The sequence below is a fragment of the Osmerus mordax genome, chromosome 13 (genome assembly GCF_038355195.1).
Source record: "Osmerus mordax isolate fOsmMor3 chromosome 13, fOsmMor3.pri, whole genome shotgun sequence".
NCBI classification, from domain to species: Eukaryota; Metazoa; Chordata; class Actinopteri; order Osmeriformes; family Osmeridae; genus Osmerus; species Osmerus mordax.
In genome coordinates, this window is record NC_090062.1 from 16,539,887 (window position 1) to 16,562,892 (window position 23,006).

General features: G+C 51.4%; 2 protein-coding genes across 2 annotated transcripts in view; one reads left to right on the forward strand and one right to left on the reverse strand.

Annotated features, from left to right (window-relative positions):
- zgc:165481 (uncharacterized protein LOC100073327 homolog) overlaps positions 1-2,766 on the reverse strand; it is a 20,849-nt gene extending 18,083 nt beyond the window's left edge. Inside the window, exon 1 of the mRNA XM_067248937.1 lies at positions 2,304-2,766. Coding sequence (XP_067105038.1) covers positions 2,304-2,373 — 70 coding nt within the window. The 5' untranslated portion in view covers positions 2,374-2,766. The remainder of the gene's footprint in view (positions 1-2,303) is intronic.
- cep89 (centrosomal protein 89) overlaps positions 1-22,726 on the forward strand; it is an 84,989-nt gene extending 62,263 nt beyond the window's left edge. Inside the window, exons 19-21 of the mRNA XM_067248936.1 lie at positions 2,646-2,815; positions 21,810-22,126; positions 22,476-22,726. Of these exons, the coding sequence (XP_067105037.1) occupies positions 2,646-2,815; positions 21,810-22,126; positions 22,476-22,480 (492 nt within the window). The 3' untranslated portion in view covers positions 22,481-22,726. The remainder of the gene's footprint in view (positions 1-2,645; positions 2,816-21,809; positions 22,127-22,475) is intronic.
- The last annotated feature ends 280 nt before the right edge of the window (positions 22,727-23,006 follow it).

Consider the following 23,006-nt stretch of genomic DNA (forward strand, 5'->3'; position numbering starts at 1 on the left):
AGCCAGTTATTGTCAGGTTTCTCTGTAGGGTTAGTGGTGTGCAGTGTACAACCCCCCCTCTCCCTCCCCCTCATGCATCCTTCATCTCCACCTCACCCCCCCTTTAATCCCCTTGGGTGGGTGGATGGAAGGGGGGAGGAGTCAGGGAGGGGGGTAGTGAGGGGGGAGGAGTCAGGGAGGGGGGTAGTGAGGGGGGAGGGTGCCACGGCCATATTGAGCTGCTCCACCTGCCAGGCGGGTGGATGGATCGATACCACTCCCCCCCCCCCGCCCCCCCCCACCCCGGGGCCTAGCGTGCGTGTGTGTCCGTGCCTACATGTGTGCCTGCGTGTGTGTGTGTGTCCGTGTGTTTCTGAATCCACATGTGTTTGTGTGGGCTGAAATCAGTTTATTTGTCAGAAGACTTCCCGCTAGAGAGCAGATGCGCTCGCACAGACACACACACATATACACACACACACACAGAGAAACACCCACGTTTGCTATGTGATCATGGCGTCTCCAGCAAGACAGCCGCCCCGCCGTACGGTGATGTGGTGGGTAGGATGCAGCAGGCTGCTCTATCAACAGGCTCCTCTCCTGTCGGGGCTGTTTCCCCCAGGACACGGCACATTACACAGCCACCTCTGACAACACACACACACACACACACGGTAGGCAAAGACACACACACACAATAAGAATAACGCACGCAGGTGCCGTGTGTAATTCCACTAACAGTACACACACACACACACACTTGATGCAACCTGATACTCATAACGGTTTCACACATGGACTGTACAGGTATGAACTAAGCACACACACACACCTGTACATGTTCACAAAGGAAGTCCCAGGTTTGAGAGAACCTGACCTGTCCTCCATGCCTTTACTCAAACCTCTACTGTAGGCTCACCAGCTGCTCTGCTTCCCACAGACAAACCTCTACTGTAGGCTCACCAGCTGCTCTGCTTCCCACAGACAAACCTCTACTGTAGGCTCACCAGCTGCTCTGCTTCCCACAGACAAACCTCTACTGTAGGCTCACCAGCTGCTCTGCTTCCCACAGACAAACCTCTACTGTAGGCTCACCAGCTGCTCTGCTTCCCACAGACAAACCTCTACTGTAGGCTCACCAGCTGCTCTGCTTCCCACAGACAAACCTCTACTGTAGGCTCACCAGCTGCTCTGCTTCCCACAGACAAACCTCTACTGTAGGCTCACCAGCTGCTCTGCTTCCCACAGACAAACCTCTACTGTAGGATCACCAGCTGCTCTGCTTCCCACAGACAAACCTCTACTGTAGGCTCACCAGCTGCTCTGCTTCCCACAGACAAACCTCTACTGTAGGCTCACCAGCTGCTCTGCTTCCCACAGACAAACCTCTACTGTAGGCTCACCAGCTGCTCTGCTTCCCACAGACAAACCTCTACTGTAGGCTCACCAGCTGCTCTGCTTCCCACAGACAAAACACCATCTGTTGAGCCTCTATGTCTGTCACAGTCCAAACCAGATACCTGCCTGTCTGTCTTTCCTCACAACTCTCTGTTTCGGTCTGCCTCTTCCCTCTGTCTCTCTCTCTCTCTCTCTTCACAACCCTAACCCTGTCTGCCTCTACCTCCATCTCTCTCTCTGCATCTCTCTCTCTCACCTCTCCGGTTCACCTCTCCACCCTGTGCTTCCTCTGGGGTTAGTCTGGCACGGGTTTCCTTACGTCGTTAGACCGCCAGTCACAACACTGCCTCACTATGGAGGTGTGTGTGGCTTTAAGCTGATTTCCTTCTAGAAATCATAATCATGTTATCACACACACTGCTGCGCCCATCTCCTGCGCCCATCTCCTGCTCTGCTCCCAGTAGCAGACCTGTCTCTCCCCATCTTGTTTGGACTCTATTTGAGCACCTCTGTGTCCTCTCTGGTTTGTATTTTTCACTGTCGTTGTCTTTCCAGCTCATCCTGTCTCTCCTTCTTGTGTACCTGTCTCTCTCACACACAGAGGGTCTGTTAGCAACCGGAGTCGTCTGCAATTAAGCCGTCTACGTGTTAGCGCCAACGTGCGCTGAGGCAGCCAGCGTTACTATGAGCCAGACTGCTTATCGCTGTCTTAATGCGTGCGCGAGACCAAGCCAATAACCACTGTTTTACCTCAGATGAAAACTCGCACCAACGCGCACACAAAGCACCCGCATTCTCACGGACACTTCTGTGCCCACGCACAGAAACACGCACATGCTTCTCACGCACGCACGCACACACACACACGTTCCTTTAGAAGTTTCAACAACTATCCCCGCTCTCCTCCGCGTTCTCCCATAGCTTACCTTGCCCGCTCGTCCCTGACTCGGACCCCGGCTCCTCCAAGACAGAGTCTTCCGTCGCTGTGCACTTCATGTAAATCCCAGAGTGGAGCCTCTCAGATCAGGAGCGCTCTGCTCGCTTCCGTCTGCCGTGCCTCTACGTGTCCATTCTCTGCCAGAGCCATCCTCCTGCCTGCACCAGCTAGAGAGAGAGAGCGAGAGCGCGTGTGTGTGTGTGTGTGAGAGAGAGAGAGAGCGCACGCGTGTGAGAGCTTTCCGTCTGTCCACTTGGTGTCTGCGTCTCCGCACGTGTGTCTCACTCTCGGCGTGTGTGTCCTCTCACTCCCCCTGCCCCCCCTCCTCCAGGTGTTCAGGAAGCAGAGCGCGGCCAGTCTGGGTGTGCTGGGCAAGAGGCTGCGGGAGCAGGAAGAGGACTTTGCGGGGAAGGCAGCCTGCTACCAGCGACAGATCCAGCACCTGCACACGCTGCTCAGAGACAAGCAGGGGGATCTGGACGGAGTGCTGCTGCAGAAAAGGTAAAACCCAACGAGAGGGAGGAGTGAGGGAGAGGGAGGGAGGAGGGAAGAGAGAAGGAGGAGAGAGAGGGGCAGAGCGAGACAGAAAAAGAGAGAGGGAGAGGCAGACCCAGTCACAGTCACACCGGCAACACAAACCAATTACAGGCCACCAGGGGGTAGCGGGCGGAGGGAGGGAGGAGTTGAAGTAGGAGGGGAAGAGAGAGAGAGAGAGAGACGGAGGAAAGGATGCAGCGCTGCCTGTGTGGACAAGACAGAACAGCTGCGGGCGGTTTGTGTCTAGCTCCCCTCCTCCGGCTCTCTCTCTCTCTCTCTCTCTCTCTCTCTCTCTCTCTCTCTCTCTGCTGCGGTCGCTGCCCCCTCCCTCTTTGTCGCAATCACTCCCTCTTTCTTTTCTCTCTCTATTCATGCTCTCTTCCTAATGTGCCAACACCCCCCGTCCTCTCTCTCTCTCCTCTCTCTCTGTCTCTCTCTATGTCTCTCTCTCTCTCTGTGTTTCTCTCTCTGTCTCTCTCTCTCTGTGTGTTTCTCTCTCTGTCTCTCTCTCTGTTTCTCTGTTGCGCTTTCGTTCTCTCTGCCTCTCCTGTGTATATGACATCTTTCAAATTCAACCATCCAGACGTATCAGCATGACAACAGTTAGTCCTAACATCACTGTCGCAGGATGAAGGACTCCGCAAGTCAATGATGTCCAGTAAATGACCCCAGACAATCTCTCCAAGTGCTGTTTGATTTGGGCCGGGCGACACTGGAGTGCAGCTAAATTGTGTTAGCAATATCAATTGGTTTTGTCTGATCAATATCTTTAGTCGTTGTTGTCAGGCACATGTTTAGCCTGGGAGTCGGATTATCTGAAGACCTTAACTCAAGAATGCTCTCTGCTGGCTGCCTTCAGTTCCACCCCTGTTCCCAGGGTTCCCAGCTGGCCTGCAGATACACTACACCTACACGATACATCAACCAGACAGCAAGATTATTCATAAAATAAAATATAATAGTACGTAATGGAGCGCCTTATGTCACGTACCGTCGGAGAGTGTCACATTTGCATAAAGTGTGCATTATCTATGGTGTCACCTGGCTAGCTGTAGGAACAGACACTCCGATGCATAGATTAGGTCGAGATGAACCAGTGCTGCACTCCTAGCCCAAGGCAGCCCAAATGTCACCTTCCTGAGAGATGGAGCTCCGCTTGTGTTCAGTGTTTTTGCGTTTCCCTCTCCCCATGTTGTTGTAATGCTGGGTGTCCTGGTTGTATTGGCTTGTGTGTTATCAGCAGATGTGTGCTTTGACTGCCCTATGAGGACAGTGTGTGTGCGGGGGTTAGTGTGTGATGGGTGTGTGTGCGGGCGTTAGTGTGTTATGGGTGTGTGTGCGGGCGTTAGTGTGTGATGGGTGTGTGTGCGGGTTAGTGTGTGATGGGTGTGTGTGCGGGGGTTAGTGCGTGATGGGTGTGTGTGCGGGTTAGTGTGTGATGGGTGTGTGCGGGGGTTAGTGTGTGATGGGTGTGTGTGCGGGGGTTAGTGTGTGATGGGTGTGTGCGGGGGTTAGTGTGTGATGGGTGTGTGTGCGGGCGTTAGTGTGTGATGGGTTAGTGTGTGATGGGTGTGTGTGCGGGTTAGTGTGTGATGGGTTAGTGTGTGATGGGTGTGTGCGGGGGTTAGTGTGTGATGGGTGTGTGTGCGGGCGTTAGTGTGTGATGGGTTAGTGTGTGATGGGTGTGTGTGCGGGTTAGTGTGTGATGGGTGTGTGTGCGGGCGTTAGTGTGAGGTGGGTAACAGTAAAAAAATATCTGGTTCATCAGCTCCATCCTGTGACTCATGATCAGTCTAGGGACAGACTGATAATCAGGAAGTGGGTTAGGCACCATTATATTACACAACACTTATCCTACCTCAACTAGATTTGTATAAAGTTAGGGCATACTTGTGGCCCTGTGTGTGTGCGTGTGTGCGTGAGAGAGTAGAGTGAGTGTGTGTGTGAGAGAGTAGAGTGAGTGTGTGTGTGAGAGAGAGAGTAGAGTGAGTGTGTGTGTGTGTGAGAGAGAGAGTAGAGTGAGTGTGTGTGTGTGTGAGAGAGAGAGAAACTGTGTGTTAGTGTGTGTGTTGAGCTGCAGGAGCAGCACAGTTTGCATGATTGCCCCTGTCTGAATGAGAGAGCACAGAGGTCTGATGACTGTGACAGCGAGGCCATATCCAGACAGTCAAACAAGGACACACACTCTCTCACACACACACTGTGTCTGATTCCTATTCTCTTTCAACCGCTATTCCTCATATTGTTTACTCTCTCCTGGGATCTGGCAATCTTACAAAGAGTCTATGTGAAAATGATAAGTTTAAGTTTACCCTCTTTCAATCGATTCTCTCCTCCCCCCCCCCCTCTCTCTCTCTCTCTCTCTCTCTCTCTCTCTCGCCTCTGCGTTTCTCAACGCCTGTCTCGTCCATCCACACAGATCCTCTCGCCTTCTCCTCCTCACCTCCTCACCCCCTCCTCACCTCCCCCTTCTCCTCCTCACCCCCTCCCTTCACCTCCTCACCTCCCCCCTTCTCCTCCTCACCCCCTCCCTTCACCTCCTCCTCCTCACCTCCCCCCTCCCCCCTTTCAACTCCTCACCTCCCTCCTCCTCCTCCCCTCCCTCCTCCTCCTCACCTCGTCCCTCCCCCCTTTCAACTCCTCACCTCCCTCCTCCTCCTCCCCTCCCTCCTCCTCCTCACCTCGTCCCTCCCCCCTTTCAACTCCTCACCTCCCTCCTCCTCCTCACCTCCCTCCTCCTCCTCCCACACACACACACCTGAATCTCTCCACACACACACACCTGAATCTCTCCACACACACACACCTGAATCTCTCCACACACACACACCTGAATCTCTCCACACACACTTGAATCTCTCCCCTCTCTCTCACCTCCCCCAGATCCTCTCCTACAAGCCGCTTGCGACAGAGAGAGTGATTGTTCATGATTGCGGGCGTGCCTGTGGGGAACCTCGGGGAACGTCTCCTCTCAAAGGTTCCCCGGGCTCAGAAAATGGTTTAGGAAACTTACTCTTTAAAAAAAATGTTTTTACCTCAAGGTGATATCTGTGCTCTCTCCCCTGCCCTGCTCTTGAGACACCCTGTACTTTAAAAGCCACATGGCAAAGTGCTCAGGTCAGGGTCCATGTTGTTACTAAGAGAGGCTTTTCTTTTAGTCTTTCCTTCTTTTCTCCATCAGAACATGGTCTCTGACGGCTGCTGGATCAAAAGGCTCTTTAAAATAGATTTCTAGCCTTGTCTCTGGGGGAAAAAAAAGCTCCCAACTTTTGATGCCACACAGGAAATCACTATTCAGCTTCTTTAGTTTCTTTGGTGTTTTTTTGTCTTTTGGCCTTTTGATATATGATTCAGAGTTTCTCCTATCCTCCAAAGGTTGCATAGATTGTGTGTGTGTGATAATGTTGACTACGTTGTGCACAGAATAGAAAGCATGCTCGTTCTTTTGTGGAGAGCAGAAGTGCTCTCCCAAAGATTGTGAGCTGGGTTTCAGTGATGCTACTGGATGGAAATTGTGGCTATACTTCATATTTCATGCATTATTTATGCCACTGCCCTCGCAAGCGTAGAAACGCAGTTTCCAAATCATATCTGAAGTATTGTGTCAACCAGTTATGATGCAGATTTACAACTGCTTTGTGGCGAGGCTAGCTTCCACTGTTGTAACGGTTTGGAGCCCAACCACATCTCTCAGCAGTCAGGCTAGATGGTGTCGGCCGTACGTTTAACCTGACGTATCTCTCCCCTCCTGTCTGATAACAGTTTATTCATCCTAGGAGTCCTGCCTTTTACAACCTGTTGGTCTTTCTGTCGGCGTCTGCAAGCTTTGACCTCGCACAGCCGGTCCTCTCACTGTTTCGCGGCGGACCCCGTTTCCCCCCACCCCACTTCCTCTGTCCATCTGTCATCATCTGTTCCTTCCCTCCGACTCGGCATTCTTCTCTTTCTGTTCTCTCTATCTCCCGGTCATCTCATTCTGTCGCCTCTCTCTCCTTTTCTCACCGTCTCCTTTTCAGCAGTCCACCCGTCCCCCCTCCACCCAATCTTATTTCTCATTATGTCCACCTGTCTTCCCTCCTCTATTCTTCCAAACCCCTCGCTAGTTCCCTGACCCACCAGCTGACTAGGCCGAGTGCCTCTCTGATAAGACTTCCTGCTCTCTGTGCGTCGAGAAGACCAATGCAGGCTGCAGTCTAGATGAGGACCACGCTGCTTTGGAACAGCTAATGATGCTCATTACGCCTATGATCAAATGTGTTCTGCCAGGGCTCAGTAATGATCCACAGGTGTGTCTTATCTGTAGCTGGGGAAACAGATGCGCAGTCTCCTATACCTAAGCACCTATTGAGGTGTTAATACACCTCTTTTATTCATTTGTTGTTGTTTTTTTTCTTCTGTTATCTCTCTGGCTCAGTCAGTCTGGTCTTTCAGTGGGTCACTGAGTGGCTTGTGCAGCTAGCCTGTCACTCACAGTGTGTTGGTTCACCTGTGCAGGTGGGGAAACAGCGCTGCACAGACACACCAAGCCTCTACTGAGTATGTTTATAGAGCGTCTTGAAACCTGCCTGGATTCACTCGCCCCATTCTCCTGCACTCTCTCTCTCTCCCATGGTGACTGTGCCCGTTAGATCCCTCAGAGAGCAGCCGAGAGCTAAATGGGACTAAAACTCCCAGAATGACACCCAGAAAAGAGAGATTGCCTTGACTGCAGACGGTTGTGGGAATCGTAGTCTGTCGCGTCCCTCAAATGTTGGCAGGTCTGGGATTGCGCGGGGGACAGTAAAAGCAGCGTGCTCTGGATAAGAGCGTCTGCTAAAAATTACTAAATGTAAAAGGGAACAACAGTCATTTTAGTGCTTTTGCGGTTGTTCAAATTGAATAACTGCCATTTTGTTTATTCCAGGTTTGCAGTGCATTGCGCATTTGGCCCAAACTTTGACAAATGCTGCCATGGTATGCTCTGTGTACCCTCTAACACATTCTAACACCACCCGACTCGGAGGAAGTGCTTAATCACGCTTAATCAACTGCGGCAGCGTTTCTGTCTATGAAAAACATTTCATTCAAATGTTCTATTCTATTCTACTCTCTACACTACCGAGCCCGAGCCCTTGCCAGGTTTCAAATGACCTACACATAATAAACAACCAAATGTTTTGGCTGCGATAAATGTGTTTTCTGCCTCCACTGCTTCCAAATTCAATACATCAGGCTCTCTCCACCCTCGACTCATCTCCCAGCATCCTTTGCTCTGCTTCTGAGACAGGTCTGACACCAGCTTCCCTGGTGGAGCAGCCATCTACATTGTTGCCACGGGTGATACGACTTTGTGAGTCATTCTGTATTGCTTTCCCTCTCTCTCTCTCTCTCTGTTATTGACTCACACTCTTTCAGTCTCTCTCTTTCCTTCTCCTTCTCTATCAATCTTTCTTTGACTCTTTCTTGCTATGTTTTTGCTTGTCTTTTTCCCTCTACCTCTCTCTCTCTCCATGTCTCCCTTTCTCTCCCCCCGCCCTCTCTCCATCTCTCTCTTTCCCTCTACCTCTCTCTCTCCATCTCTCTTTCCCTCTCTCTCTCTCTCTCTCTCTCTCCATATCTCCCTCTTGCTCTCCATCTCTCCCTTTTTCTCCCCCACCCTCTCTCCATCTCTCTCCCACTATCCATCTATCTTTCCCCACCCTTTACCTCTCCCACACCCTCTATACCTCTCTCTCTCCATCACTCTCTCTCCCCCCCTCTCCATCTCTCCCCCCCTCTCTCTCCATGTCCTTTGAGAGTCTGACCAGACAGGGTCTTTGTCAGCCCAGGTTCTGAAATAATCAGCCACTGGGATACCTATGGCATTTCACACTCACATTTAGAAAGTACTATAGCTCATACAACCTTTGTGTGTGTGTGTCTGTGTGTGTGTGTGTGTGTGCGTTAGCTTTTTTGTTTGCAGTAATATTTCTCTTTAGATGGTCAGTGGTTAGTCTCGATGGTGTTTTTGAATAGATTTTTCCTGTCTGTAGTTTTCACCTGGGTTTACAGTGTTTTTTTTAAATCTGTCATTATTTCTGTTTCCAATTAGCGAGGTCTTTTGTTTGAACTCTCTAGGCCTGCATGAGCTTCGGACACACACACGCACACATAAGGGAGCGTGTGTGTGTGTGTGAGAAAGTAGGTGTGAAAAACAGTTGTTACTGAACTAGCCTCAGGCAGGCTTCTCCTGATTGCAGCATCGCCTCTTCCACGTTTAATATGTGTCAGTAACCCTCACCAGCCCATGGCAGTCAGGACAGGGTCAGCACAGGGTCAGCACAGGGTCAGCACAGGGTCAGGACAGGGTCAGAACAGGGTCAGAACAGGGTCAGCACAGGGTCAGGACCGGGTCAGGACAGGGTGAGGTTCGGTTAAGACAAACAGATCATATTTCATTACAGGTGCAGCGGTTCTCACTCAGATCCACAATTTTTGTCTTCCAGCGTCTTTTCCCTCTGTCTCCCAGAAAGGGAAGGTTAGTCTGAAGGCACAATGTCTCAAACCCATCTGAGAGAGGTGGGAAGCAGTTTTCCGGAGCTGTAATTGCTGAAGTGTGTGAGTGTGTAAGGAGGGGGAGTTGGCTGAGCTGCGGTACCAGCAGGGTAATTTGTCTTTAAGACCTTGGAACTTGGAAGTATTGTTTTCTGGCTGTTTGTTTGGCCGGTACTTTTATCTGTTCTGGCGAGTCTCGGAGGAAACTTCTGACTTTGAGGGCTGAAGGGTTCTGGAGAAAATGCTTGTGGGAGAGGAGGGGCGGTGGAGGAGAAGGGTTTCCATCTTTGTTTTTTCTTGCTCTCCGTTCCAATATTTCTCTATCTCTTTCTCCACATTTTCTCGCCCTTTCTCTCTTCATCTTTTTCTCTTTTCCTCTCTCCATTTTTTCTCCCTCTCTTTATCTTCTTTCTCTCTCTCTTCAGCTCTCTCACTCCATTCTTTCTCACATCATCTTTTTTCTCCCCCCCTTCAACTCTCTCCATTCTTTCTCTCTCTGCATCTCTTCATCTCTCTCTCTCCCTTTCTCTCTTTGTCTCTCTCTCTCTGTCTGGTTTTCATAGAGCTCAGACCACTCCTTTCATCTTCTCCTGGTCCAGCCAGACATGGATGACTACGCAAGCAAACTCACACACACACACTCATACTTACACACACACACACACTCACCCACACATACTCACACACACACACACACACTCACCCACACACACTCATACTTACACACACACACTCACACATCCTCACACACTTATACACACACAAACTCACCCACACACACTCATACTCACACATCCTCACACACTCATACACACACAAACTCACCCACACACACAGTCACACACATAGTGTGTGTGTCACTTCAGCGCTGTATTTGCTATAGAGTCACATTATGCACCAGGTACAAACAAATATGCACACGCAGTTAGACACGCATGCAAAAACTTCAGCTCACACACTCTTCCACCATGGGACATCATGGCTGTGTACGTGTATTCCTGCTGGACTACAGCGGCACGCAGCCGTTGTCACAGGTTGCTAATTGCTTCTCACCCACGCAGTTGATGCCCAGATGAAAGAGTCGTCTTAATGTCTTCATGCAGCAGCCATTACAACACAATATAACAGCCTGTGGATGCAATTACCTCCCTCCCTCCTACTTCTCTCCTTCCTTCCTCCCTCTCCTTTTTTCCTCCTTCCTTCCTCCTCCTTCTTCCTTCTCTCCATTTCAGCCTCCCTCCTCCCCCATCTCCTTCTTTCCTCTCTCCATCCATCCTTCTTTCCCTCCGTTCCTCAGTCCTTCCCTTCCTCCCTCCCTCCTTCCAGTACTGTGTTCCCTTTCCACCTTTTCTCCAAAGACTCGGGCACCTAACCCAACAAATCCAGCGGCGCGCTAAGCTAATTAGCATGGCTGTCTGCCAACAAGTAGGAGCGGTGAGGTTACGCTAATGCTCAGTGCTAAGCTAATTAGCATGGCTGTCTGCCAACAAGTAGGAGCGGTGAGGTTACGCTAATGCTCAGTGCTAAGCTAATTAGCATGGCTGTCTGCCAACAAGTAGGAGCGGTGAGATTACGCTAATGCTCAGTGCACTGACTGTGACGGTCGAGCCGTCGGTGGCTACGTTGCGGACTATTAAAAAAAAAAAAATATTACTTCATCAGCTTTTTCTCACGATCTCCTGTGATGGAGGTAGATGGTTTTACCATCTTCAGAGTCTCGAGGTGTTGTGCTAGCGTGTTGTGCTCGCGTGTTGTGCTAGCGTGTTGTGCTAGCGTGTTGTGCTAGCGTCTAGGCTCCCCTGCTTTCCCAGAGCCTTGCCTAGCACGCACAAAAACATCGCACATCCAACATCACCAAGTCGCTCACCTCACAAGCCGTAAACAGAAGCTGTATTTATTTATCAGTGTACAGTACATAGCAGTGTATTGTACAGTACATAGGCAGTACATAGCATTGTCTGGTAAAACCCTTTACAGATGTTTGCAGAAGCTGCTGCAAGTTGGGGCAGTTTACAGTCAAGAGCAGCAGGTGGGAAATGATGTAGACTGCACACTGAAGCACATTAAAGGATGGAACACATCAAATGGAATCTCTCTCTCCCTCCCACTCTCACTTTCCCTCCATCTCGTTCTCTCTCTCTCACCTTCTCCCTCCCCCCCCCCCACCCACCCTCCATCTCTCTTCTCCTCCCTCCCTCCCTCTCTCACTTTCTCTCACTCTCTCTCTGTTCTGAAAGCCTTTCAGGTATTCCAGTTAGAAGGGGGGACTAATGGACAGTGATTGGTCAGCCCTCTCCTCCATCTCTCCCCCCTTGATTCTGTGTGAATAAGCCTCGTCTTCATTGATATGGGAAGAAAATGGCTTCTGGGACTGAGTTCTGATGAAAGCATGGAAACTCCGAGGTCATTTTGTGTCTTGATTACAGATCCTCCGGCAGGGAGATTAAAAGGTTTTAAGATAACGATCGGGAAAAGAGAGGGTGTAAAGGGGGGGGGGGGGGGGGGGGGGGGGTTGGATCAGCACCGTTATGTATTTCTGACCACATCTGCCCTCCCTCTTTCTATATCCCTGTCTTCTCTTCTTTACCTCTTTATGTTCTTCTGTTTTATTTCTCTCTCTCTTTCGCCCACGTCTTTCTCTCCTCTTTCTTCCTCTTTCTCTTTCAACTTCATACATTATTCATCCCTGCAGTTTAATGAAGCCTTATTTGTTTATCGTGGTGTGAGATTGCACAGTGATCGTCTTCTACTGGGCGGTTTTCTGGTGCTTTCCAGAGACTGCCTGTCTGTTTGTCTGCCTGTCTCTCTCTCTGTCTGTCTCTGCATTTCTGCCTGTCTGTCCGTCAGTCTGTCACTGCCTGTGTCCCCTGCATACCTCATACTGCCCCCCCCCCCCCCTTTTTTCTTCTGAGTCCGTTACCCAGGGGGGGTCCAGGGTGTGAGGGGGGTACCCAGGGGGGGTCCCCAGGGCCGGTCCAGGGAGTGAGGGGTTAACAAAACCGTCAGGGACAGCTGGGCTCTCACGCTCCGCAGCCAGTCACAGCCAATCACACGCCTCCGCAGCCAATCACAGCCAATCACACTCTCTGCAGCCAATCACAGCAGAACTGCTGAGTCAGCTCTTGTGAGATTGAATTAAGAGTAACTTAATTGGCAAATAAATAATGAAACTAGAAAAACAAAGGGATCGAGGCAGGGTTGGGGGGTGTAAAAGTCGTAGAAAAGATTGATGTTTCATTAATAAACTTGAGGGGTGGAAGGGTGGATTGTAAAAAGGGATATACAGATCCGATTTGATTTGCATTTGATCCCTGGAGGCGATGATTAGGACTGGTGTTAAGGTCCTGTGGCTGCCTAACAGGACAGCCTTATTGTGGCAGGGGTTTTCAGTTACAGTGAAACGAAAAATAAATGTTCAAACATTTTATCTGGCCAACCGTTAACCTGCTGTGGGACTAAATGGGTCTTATTCAACATCTGTCACTGGAATCGGAGTACATTTGTTTACCTGGCTCTCCCTGCTTGTCGTGTAAAGACTCAGGTGTGTGGAAATATATTTGTGAGTTATTATACGGGAGAGTTGTCTCCTGATCTGTCTCACGCTGAGGAAGCCACACACATCTGCAGACACACAGACTCCATCAGTCAGTTACTCCATCAGTCACTCATTCACTCACTGACTGACCGACTCACTATTTCACTGTCACACAAGTATTCAAACACACACACAAACCCTAATACATCAGAAATCCTATTAATATCTCCACAGGGGCTGTCATTCATAAGTTATGCGCCGACACACTCACCCCTTCTGAAAAAGTTGTCCTCATACAACTGCGGGCGCTCGCGGATGATTTTGATTGGTTCCCCTTGTCCAGGGAAATCCCCCTGGGGGAGAGGGGGAGGAGGAGGGGGTGGGAGAGGGGGAGGAGGAGGTGGTGGGAGAGGGGGAGGAGGAGGTGGTGGGAGAGGGGATGGGGAGAGAGAAAGGGAGAGGAGGAGGGGGTGGGGGTGGGAGAGGGAAAGGAGGTGGGGTGGGGGTGGGAGAGGGAAAGGAGGTGGGGGTGGGAGAGGGGATGGGGGAGAGAGAAAGGGAGAGGAGGAGGGGGTGGGGAGAGGGGATGGGGGAGAGAGAAAGGGAGAGGAGGTGGGCGGTGGGGGTGGGAGAGGGAAAGGAGGTGGGGGTGGGGGAGGGAGGGGGTGGGGGAGAGGGATAGGGGGAATTTAACTGTATTGATTGGGCTAATCCATCACCCACCATTTATGGCGAGCAAACATGACAGACTTCCTCTGTCCTCATCACACATGCTGGCGTGTGATTGGCTGCGCTAGGCCTCTGACGCAAATCCCGGCTGTGCTCTCTTCAGGGGATGAGAGAGAGAGCAACACGGAGCGATGGGCGAGTGACAGAGGGGCGTCTGCCCTTTGTCTGTTTGACTTTGTGTGTGTAAGTGTGGTCGGGTTTGTGTGTGTATGTCTTTGTGAGGGGTTTGTGTGTGTGTGTGTGTGTGGCAGCTGCAAGAGGTGAGAGACTGAAGTGATGCCGTCTCTCACCTCTGCAGACTGAGCTTGACCTGAAGCTTTCTCTGCTCTGCACTGCCTCTAACCCCCCCCCACACACACACACACCCCACACACACAAACACCCCCCCACACACCCCACACACACACCCCCCACACACACAATCACCCCCCCCACACACACACACACACCTCACACACACCCCACACCTACACACCCCACACACACCTCACACACGGGGGTGCAACAGCCCCTAAAGCAAAGATAGACTTTCTCAAACATCAATATGGCCCGTTATTGCATCAGTTGATGGGTACGCCGTTTACTTGATCTATAGCTGGTGTGTGTGTGTGCACGTGTAGTTTGTGTGTGTGTAGTTGCCGTGTGTATGTACAGTTTACGACTGCGTATGTGTGTGTGAGCCCTACACCATAGTTCATGCATCTGGAGGATTGCATCAGGGGGCTATTGCCTCCCAGACTTCCTAACGTTGTTCTAGTGGAGAGAGCTGTCTTCAGGTCCCCTGCCCTGCAGACACTGTGTTTACAGCCCCGTCGATGGGGTGTGTGGTGGTGTTGCAGACTGCAAGAGAGGTTATTCTGAGGGTGCATGAAATCAACCCCTCTCTCTCTCTCTCTCTCTCTCTCTCTCCACACAATTCCTCCATCTCCCCTCTTGTTTCCGGCTCATCACCCTACTTCCTCCCTCCTCCACCTTCAGGGGGTCAGATGGCTGAGCGGTTAGGGAAAGGGGCTATTCATCAGAAGGTTGCTGGTTCGATTCCCGGCCGTGCAGAAAATGAAGTTGTGTCCTTCAGCAAGGCACTTCATCCTACTTGCCTCGTCTGTAAGTCGCTCTGGATAAGACAGTCTGCTAAATGACTAAATGTACATGTCCTTCTATCCCCTTTCCCCAGCCAGCCGTAAATGATGGTGTCGTCACCTGTGACTGTGCAACTTTAGGAGAGCTTTAAACAGTCACAGTCAATCCCCCCCCTCCATCCCCAGCTAATGCATTTGACTTTCACAGCCTCTGCCCAGACACTAAAACGCTGTCTTCCTCCTCCTCCCTGCTCTTCTATCCTCTGCATCACCCCTCCCCACCCCTGCCCCCTTCCCCTCTCTGTTCTGTTCTGCCCATCCTGGCTGCCAGATACCAGGCACTGGACACCAAAACAAACAAGCCCCTATCGATTCTGGGTTTTGGCAGGAGGGAAGAGGGCAGGAGGGGGAGATGGGAAGTGCCAGAAAAGAGAGAATGAGTGGGTTGATCATTTTTGGAGGGCAGAGTAGCTACGACAGTCATGCTGGGTAGCGTTTAGCTTTGCTACAGCAAGAGCCTTACCACGGTGATGTTAGAAAGCACAAGAATGATGATTCTCCCAGTCATGAAAGGGACTTGGCTGTAATAAATACAGTGCTCAGCCTACTAACTGCACTGGGATGGAGAGAGAGAGAGGGGATGGAGAGAGAGAGAGAGAGAGACAGAGGGGACGGTGAGAGAGAGAGGGGATGGTGAGAGAGAGAGGGGATGGAGAGAGAGGGGATGGAGAGAGAGAAGGGGGTTGGAGAGAAAGGATGGAGAGAGAGAGGGGATGGAGAGAGAGAGGGGATGGAGAGAAAGGATGGAGAGAGAGAGAGAGAGAGCGAGAGAGAGGGGATGGAGAGAGACGATGGGGGGAGAGAGAGAGAGAGAGAGGGGATGGAGAGAGAGGGGATGGAGAGAGAGAGAGGGGATGGAGAGAGAGAGAGGGGATGGAGAGAAAGAGAGGGGATGGAGAGAGAGAGAGGGGATGGAGAGAGAGAGAGGGGATGGAGAGAGAGTCAAATCCTCGCTAGTGTTTTTATCCCTCTCACGTCAAATTGAGTTCTACGCGATGGCTTCCCTTGCGCGCACCAGACACCACCCGCTCCACCCGGACGCAGGACTAATAACCGTTTCAGTTCATCTCCACTTGTCAGATTCCCCCGCCAGCTAAATGAAGATTCACCACTTGAAATAATGATGCTCTGTCTCTCTCTATATATATATCTCTACGTCTGTCACTCATTCTCTCTCTGTCTCTCTCATCTCTGTCTGTCTCTCTCTCACTCTATCTCTATGTCTCTCGCTCTTTGCTGAATGTTGTAACTCTCTGGGTGTTCCTCTCCTACATGAGAAGCTCTCTAAGGGGTTTCACAGTCTGCGTAGTTTAGTCCCCCAGGCCCCCCCCAGGTTGGGGAAGATTAGGCTGCCCGGTTACTCGGTGGGTCAGATAGAGTCGATAAACGCTAAGTATTCAAGCTTGGTGACCAGCAGGAAGTGTTGCTGGAGGAGATTGATCTTCCCTACACCACAGCCCCTCCTCACTGTCCCTTCTCATTCAAAGGCCAGTTCCCTGATGAAAATGTAAGAGAGAGAGAGAGACTGTGTGTGTGTTTAGTATAGTAGCTACCCAGGCCAGTAGAAAGCACCTGCGGACATGCCAGGGCTGTTCAGTAGCTCAGTCAGCTCAGGTGGCTTCAGACTGTGAATAGCACACAGGGAGCGGTAGACTTCAGGACAAGAGCGCTGTCCTCTCTCTCCCCCCAGCAGCCCTCCTGGACCTCACACATCTCTCTCCCCTCAGCAGCCCTCCTGGCCTTCACACACCTCTCCCCCCCCCCCCGCAGCCCTCCTGGACCTCACACATCTCTCTCCCCCCGCAGCCCTCCTGGCCCTCACACACCTCTCTCTCCCCTGCAGCCCTCCTGGACCTCACACACATCTCTCTCCCCTGCAGCCCTCCTGGACCTCACACACCTCTCTCTCCCCTGCAGCCCTCCTGGACCTCACACCTCTCTCTCCCCCCCCCCCCCCCCCCCCCCCCCGCAGCCCTCCTGGCCTTCACACACCTCTCTCTCCCCCGCAGCCCTCCTGGCCTTCACACACCTCTCTCTCCCCCGCAGCCCTCCTGGCCCTCACACATCTCTCTCTCCCCTGCAGCCCTCCTGGACCTCACACATCTCTCTCCCCCCCGCAGCCCTCCTGGCCCTCACACCTCTCTCTCCCCTGCAGCCCTCCTGGCCCTCACACACCTCTCTCTCCCCCGCAGCCCTCCTGGCCCTCACACCTCTCTCCCCCCCCGCAGCCCTCCTGGCCCTCACACCTCCCCCCCCCCGCAGCCCTCCTGGCCTTCACACACCTCTCTCTCCCCTGCAGCCCTCCTGGACCTCACACATCTCTCTCTCCCCCCGCAGCCCTCCTGGACCTCACACATCTCTCTCCCTCCGCAGCCCTCCTGGCCCTCACACACCTCTCTCTCCCCCCCCCCGCAGCCCTCCTGGACCTCACACACCTCTCTCCCCCCCCGCAGCCCTCCTAGCCCTCACACCTCTCTCCCCCCCGCAGCCCTCCTAGCCCTCTCTCCCCTGCTGCATTGCAGTCCACACGCCCCGCCACACGGAAAACGCTCCTCCTCCTCACACGGGCTTCTCCTTTCTTGAATAAACGACAGTTCTTTTGTAGATGTACACTGGAGATCAGACGAACTGAAAGAAAACATGCCGATGTCTTAGACACACAAAGGAAATGTTTTCAGTTCCAGTTTTATCGGACTGGTGTGATATATCGGAACTAGATGTGATAGTTGGGTTGGTTGTATCTCAGTGGTGTGTATGAGTCTCAGAAAACAATCTAGAGTGCAGAACAATGTCTGTGAGTGGATCGTCCTGGTGTCATTACCAGAGAAGGGCTCCTGTGTGGGCTTAGCTGGGGATGAGAGAGTGACCAAACTGGGTCAACTCTGGCGGGCTGGGAAAGAGGGCATGTGATAAGAGTGAGTCAGGTGAGGACAGAGAGAGACAGACAGAGAGAGACAGACAGAGAGAGAGAGACAGAGAGAGAGAGAGAGAGACAGAGAGACAGACAGACAGACAGACAGACAGACAGACGGGGGATCAAAGTGTAGCTGTAGTCATCCGTCATGGTTAGGATGTTGGGAGGGCTGGGGGTCTGAGGGATGAATCAGTCCTGCAATGTTTTCTCTGTCTGCTGGGGGTCTAAGTGTCCATTTAAATCCCCCTCTCCTTCTATCTCTCTCGTCTCTCTCCTTCATGCAACCTTGTTTTTTCCCTCACAATGCTTTTGTTATGCCTTGCAGTCTGCCCCCCTATCACATGCCAAACACACACACACACACACACACACACTCGCGTGCACACTCACACTGGAAGACACTTCAGTGGAGGGGCTTGCCATGTTGAGGTGCCATTTGCTGATGAGGCACAATCTCTGCTGCAGACTGCAGAAGGGCACCTGTAGGGCAGAGAGAGGGGGGCCAAGAAGAGGGGGGAGGGGGGGGGGAAACAGACTGCAGGAGAGTGAGAGCGGTGTGGCGAGAGTGAAAGAGGAGAGAAAAAGAGAGACAGAGGGAGAAAGGGAGACATGAGGAGAATGAGAGGTCTGCAGGGAGGAGATATCCCGGCTGCTCTTCTGGGACATGATGCAGCGGAGCAGTGAAACCAAAGAGCTTGAGCCCCTATAGTATTAGGGGCTGTACTGTCACAGGCCCTAGTACCACCTGCACACATTCTCTCTTTCACACACACACGCATGCAAGTCTGCTGATGCAGTGAATCGGGGCAGTGGGGGTGGAATAGTTAATCAGTGTGCAGGAAGAACACACATAAAACGATGATGGTGTGTGTGTGTGTGTGTGTGTGTGTGTGTGTGTGTGTGTGTGTGTGTGCCTCAACATTAAAGTAGCTTGCTATCACAGGAGGAACAGGTCACTGCTGAAACAGTTTTTCCCTCCTCTCAGACAGGAGCAGGTCTGTAGCAGTCCTGCTACAGGTCTGGTCTACAGTCCTGCTACAGGTCTGGTCTACAGTCCTGCTACAGGTCTGGTCTACAGTCCTGCTACAGGTCTGGTCTACAGTCCTGCTACAGGTCTGGTCTACAGGTCTGGTCTACAGTCCTGCTACAGGTCTGGTCTACAGGCCTGCTACAGGTCTGGTCTACAGGCCTGGTCTACAGTCCTGCTACAGGTCTGGTCTACAGGTCTGGTCTATGGGCCTGGTCTACAGTCCTGATACAGGCCTGGTCTACAGGTCTGGTCTACAGGTCTGGGAGTGACAGCAGACTGGAGAGAGATTTTAATTTTAGAACTCTGTCGAACTTTGAATGATTTAAAAGAAAAAAAAAAGAAAGAGAGAGAGAGGGGGATACATAGAGGGATTGAGAGATAGAGAGAGGGGTTGAGCGAGAGAGGGATGGAGAGGAAGAGATGAGAGAAACTCATCATGCAAGGTATAGGCTCCCTTCTCTTTGACATGAGATTTCCTCTGCTGAGTGTGAAAACAGACAGTCTACAAGTGGGAAGACTGAGAGAACACTGCTTCATTATAACAGAGACACACACACTCACACTCACACACACATCCTGGAGCCCTGGCTTCTCTGCTTCATTATAACAGACAGACAGACAGACAGACATACCGCCACACACAGACAGACAGACAGACAGACAGACAGACAGACATACCGCCACACACAGACAGACAGACACACACACTGACACTAAAATCCTGGACCCCTGGCTGCTCTGCTTCATTATAACACACAGACACACACACGGATCCTGCAGTCTTGGCTACTCTGGAATAGTGATTGGCTCAAGAAGCAGGGCTTTCTGTGATTGGCTCAAGAAGCAGGGGTTTCTCTCCTGATTGGCTCAAGAAGCAGGGGATTCTCTCGTGATTGGCTCAAGAATCAGGGGTCTCTCCTGATTGGCTCAAGAAGCAGGGGTTTCTGTGATTGGCTCAAGAAGCAGGGGTTTCTGTGATTGGCTCAAGAAGCAGGGGTTTCTGTGATTGGCTCAAGAAGCAGGGGTTTCTATCCTGCTGGCTTCACTCAACCTTCCAGACCTTATTGATATAAGTCTCTGTGAGGTGGTTAATAAGATATAGCTCTGCTGGGAGCGGATACCATGCATTCATTCATTCAAATCTTTTTCATCTTATAAATTATTTTCTATCCCTCCATCAATCGATTTCAATTTCTTAGGTACAGCGACCAATTTCCATCCAAATAAAAGGATATTTTTTTTCTTGCCAATTGAAAAGCTAGTTGTTGTGAGTTGAATACAGCCACAAAAGACATAAAACGTTTGACACAAGTCGACCTCAAGCAAGGGCTCAGGCTGTGTCATGGCGACCTCACACGCAGAGCATGGAACTACCCCAGTCGCAGGGCGATTACTAGGATGCTAACCCCTCCATAATCACTCTATAATTCACTATAATGATACACACACAAAGAGCACGAGATGCACTCCAGGGACCTCGTCAGTGACGTTGCCGTCACACACAAACGTGTACGTTTATGATTACACTATTATTATTATTACAGTCAGCCTGTCAGTCGTACGTCCATGCCAGTAAATGTTCCCTCTTGTTAGGTCTCACAGACACTCTTATCCTCCTCATGCTCTATCCGTTCTGTCTTCATTTACCTTCTTCTCATCCCCCTCCCTCCCTGCTTCCTATCTCACTTCCCTTTCTGCATCCCCTCCCTTCTCCTCCTTCCCTCCCTCTCTCTCTCGCCTCCTATATTCTCTCCCGTCCCTCTCCATCTCTATTTCTCCCTCTCTCTTCTCTACCTCTTTCTTTCTCTCTCCCTCTTTCCTCTCCTCTCCCTTTTTTCTCCCCATGCCTTCCCTGCCTTTTCCCCCTCTCCTCCCCTCGCTCTCTCTCTCCCTGATCTCATCCCTGTGAGTGCTAGAGGAAATAAGGGATGTGCCCTAAGGATGATGGTGATGATTTCTCTACCCTCCTTCCTGTCCAGAGCCCCTGGTCTCCATGGCCCCCCTCTGCAGCCTTGCTGGGCGGCCGCCTGTGCCCATTCACCCTCTGTCAGCCAGGGCAGAGAGGGAGAAGATAATTGATCCGGTCTGATGAAAGATGAAAGTGGTCTCTCTATCTCTCTCTGTCTTTCACTGTCAACCTCGCTCTCTTCTCTTTTCTTCCCTTTGTTCTTTCTCTTGTTGTTCTCCCTGCCCCTATTTCTCGTTGTTCATCCTTATGCTGATTTACATACCATAATGTCACTCCATACATTCCCACCCCTCCACCCCCAGTAATTTAGCAAGCTGTAATTAATTGCTGGTTGAATTGGACATTTAGTTGGTCACATGACCCCTTGCCGTGTTGCTGTCAGCCCTCTCTTAGCAAATGGCAACCCCTGGCTTCTTGCTTGACGACTGTATGACCTATGGGGAGAGGTTAGCTTAACCCAGGCCTTATTGACGTCAGAAAAATGACTAATAGGAAGTTGATGATAGTTATTATATTTGCCCACCGCGTCCTCTTATTCTGTAATGGTGGCTTGCAGCTTCTGTCCCTCAGCTTCCTCAGAGGGGGGAAGTGAGCCCTAATGTGCAGCCGGAGGGTTTTTAGGAGGAGTCGGGGGCGGAGTTCCAAAGCTCTCAACTCGTGAAGAGTTAGCATGCTCTGGTCCTGCTGTCTTTCTGTTTAAATTACACCTCAGTATGATCCTGTCAACTTAACTAACTGTTTCAACTCTGGTTCCTTGATCCGTTTCTTACTTACCTACTCAGTCAGGTGGCTGAGCGGTTAGGGAATCGGGTTAGTAATCAGAAGGTTGCCAGTTTGATTCCCGGCCGTGCAAAATGACGTTGTGTCCTTGGGCAAGGCATTTCACCCTACTTGCCTCGGGGGGAATGTCCCTGAACTTATTGTAAGTCGCTCTGGATAAGAGCGTCTGCTAAATGACTAAATGTAAATGTACTTACTCTCCCTCTTTCTCTCTCTTGTGTCTCTCTCTTGTGTCTCTCTAGATAAGTTGTTCAAGGGGTTTCCATGACGATCCTGTGTTGTGATCTTGTCTGTCCTCTCACCCTTCTTCTCTCCCACCTCTCTCTCTCCCTCTCTCGTCCCCGTGCAGAGAGGTGGAAGATGAGCTGGAGGTGGTGTGGCAGGCAGCAACCAGGGAGAACCAGAGGATCAGGGAGGCCTTGCTAGAGCCCAGCCCCTCCGCCGGGTCCTCCAGCCCAGCCAGAGGGCTCCAGGGCCTGGGTCTCTGCCACTCCTCCCCTGGCTGGCTCTCCAACCCCCAGGAGCTCTCCCCCCCGCCTCGCCCCGACAGCTCCGGCCCACCCCCCTTCGCCTCTCGGGGGAGCAGCGGGGGGCGCGGAGCCCTCCAGAGAAGCCCCATGTTCGGGTCGGACTCGGACCAGCACCAGAACCCGTCTTCGGACGAGAGTGAGAAAAACGCTATGGACTTCTACTCATAAAGACCATGTGTTGATTCAAAGAAATTATAATGTTTTACTTCACATTATTTTAACCACGTATTCAGACTAGGGTATACGAAATTCAATTCAATGACACGATCTTAAGTTATGTGTTTGAATCGATACACCACAAATATACAGTTTAAAAGCACCCTCCCCTTATGTTACAGTAGCAGTTACCCTCACTGCACTTCCAATACACCCTCCTTCGATCTGTGTTTACTTCACAGAGACTTCCTGACAGAGCTACCATCCTGACCCCTCCTTGATCCCTCTCTCTCTCCCTCCCTCTCTCTTTCCCTGATCATCACACTAAGGCTGAGAACACAATCGCTATCTGCCAGGTCACTTTTTACGTCAATATGACCCTTTTTCGAACCCTTTTTGCTCGACTCCCTCAACGCCCAGCGTCGTCCTGGCCAGGAGGACTACCCTGCTTGTCCAGACCTCAGAGCAGGACCGGTCACAGGAGGCAGGAAACCAGAGGAGGTGTCATCAATTATACACACATCTGAAAAGGAGAAGAATTCCACTGAAACATTGCTCCACACAACTGGGGGTGTGTGTCTGTGGGGGGGTGTCTGTGGTGTGTGTGTGTGTGAGTCTCTCATCTTCAAAGTGTCTGTTTTTACAGAGCCCAGAGCATGCTGGGCGTGTTGTGCACAGTAAGAGACTGATGTCTAACTCTCACACACACACCACACGCATACACACACCACACACATATGTAAAGATGAATCAGGGCTACCACAGCTCAACCCTAAACTCCATAATGATTACTTTTGGTTCTTTTGGCCTCCAATACTAGCATGTTGAATCAAATGCTGTCCATCCCTTTCAGGGACAGA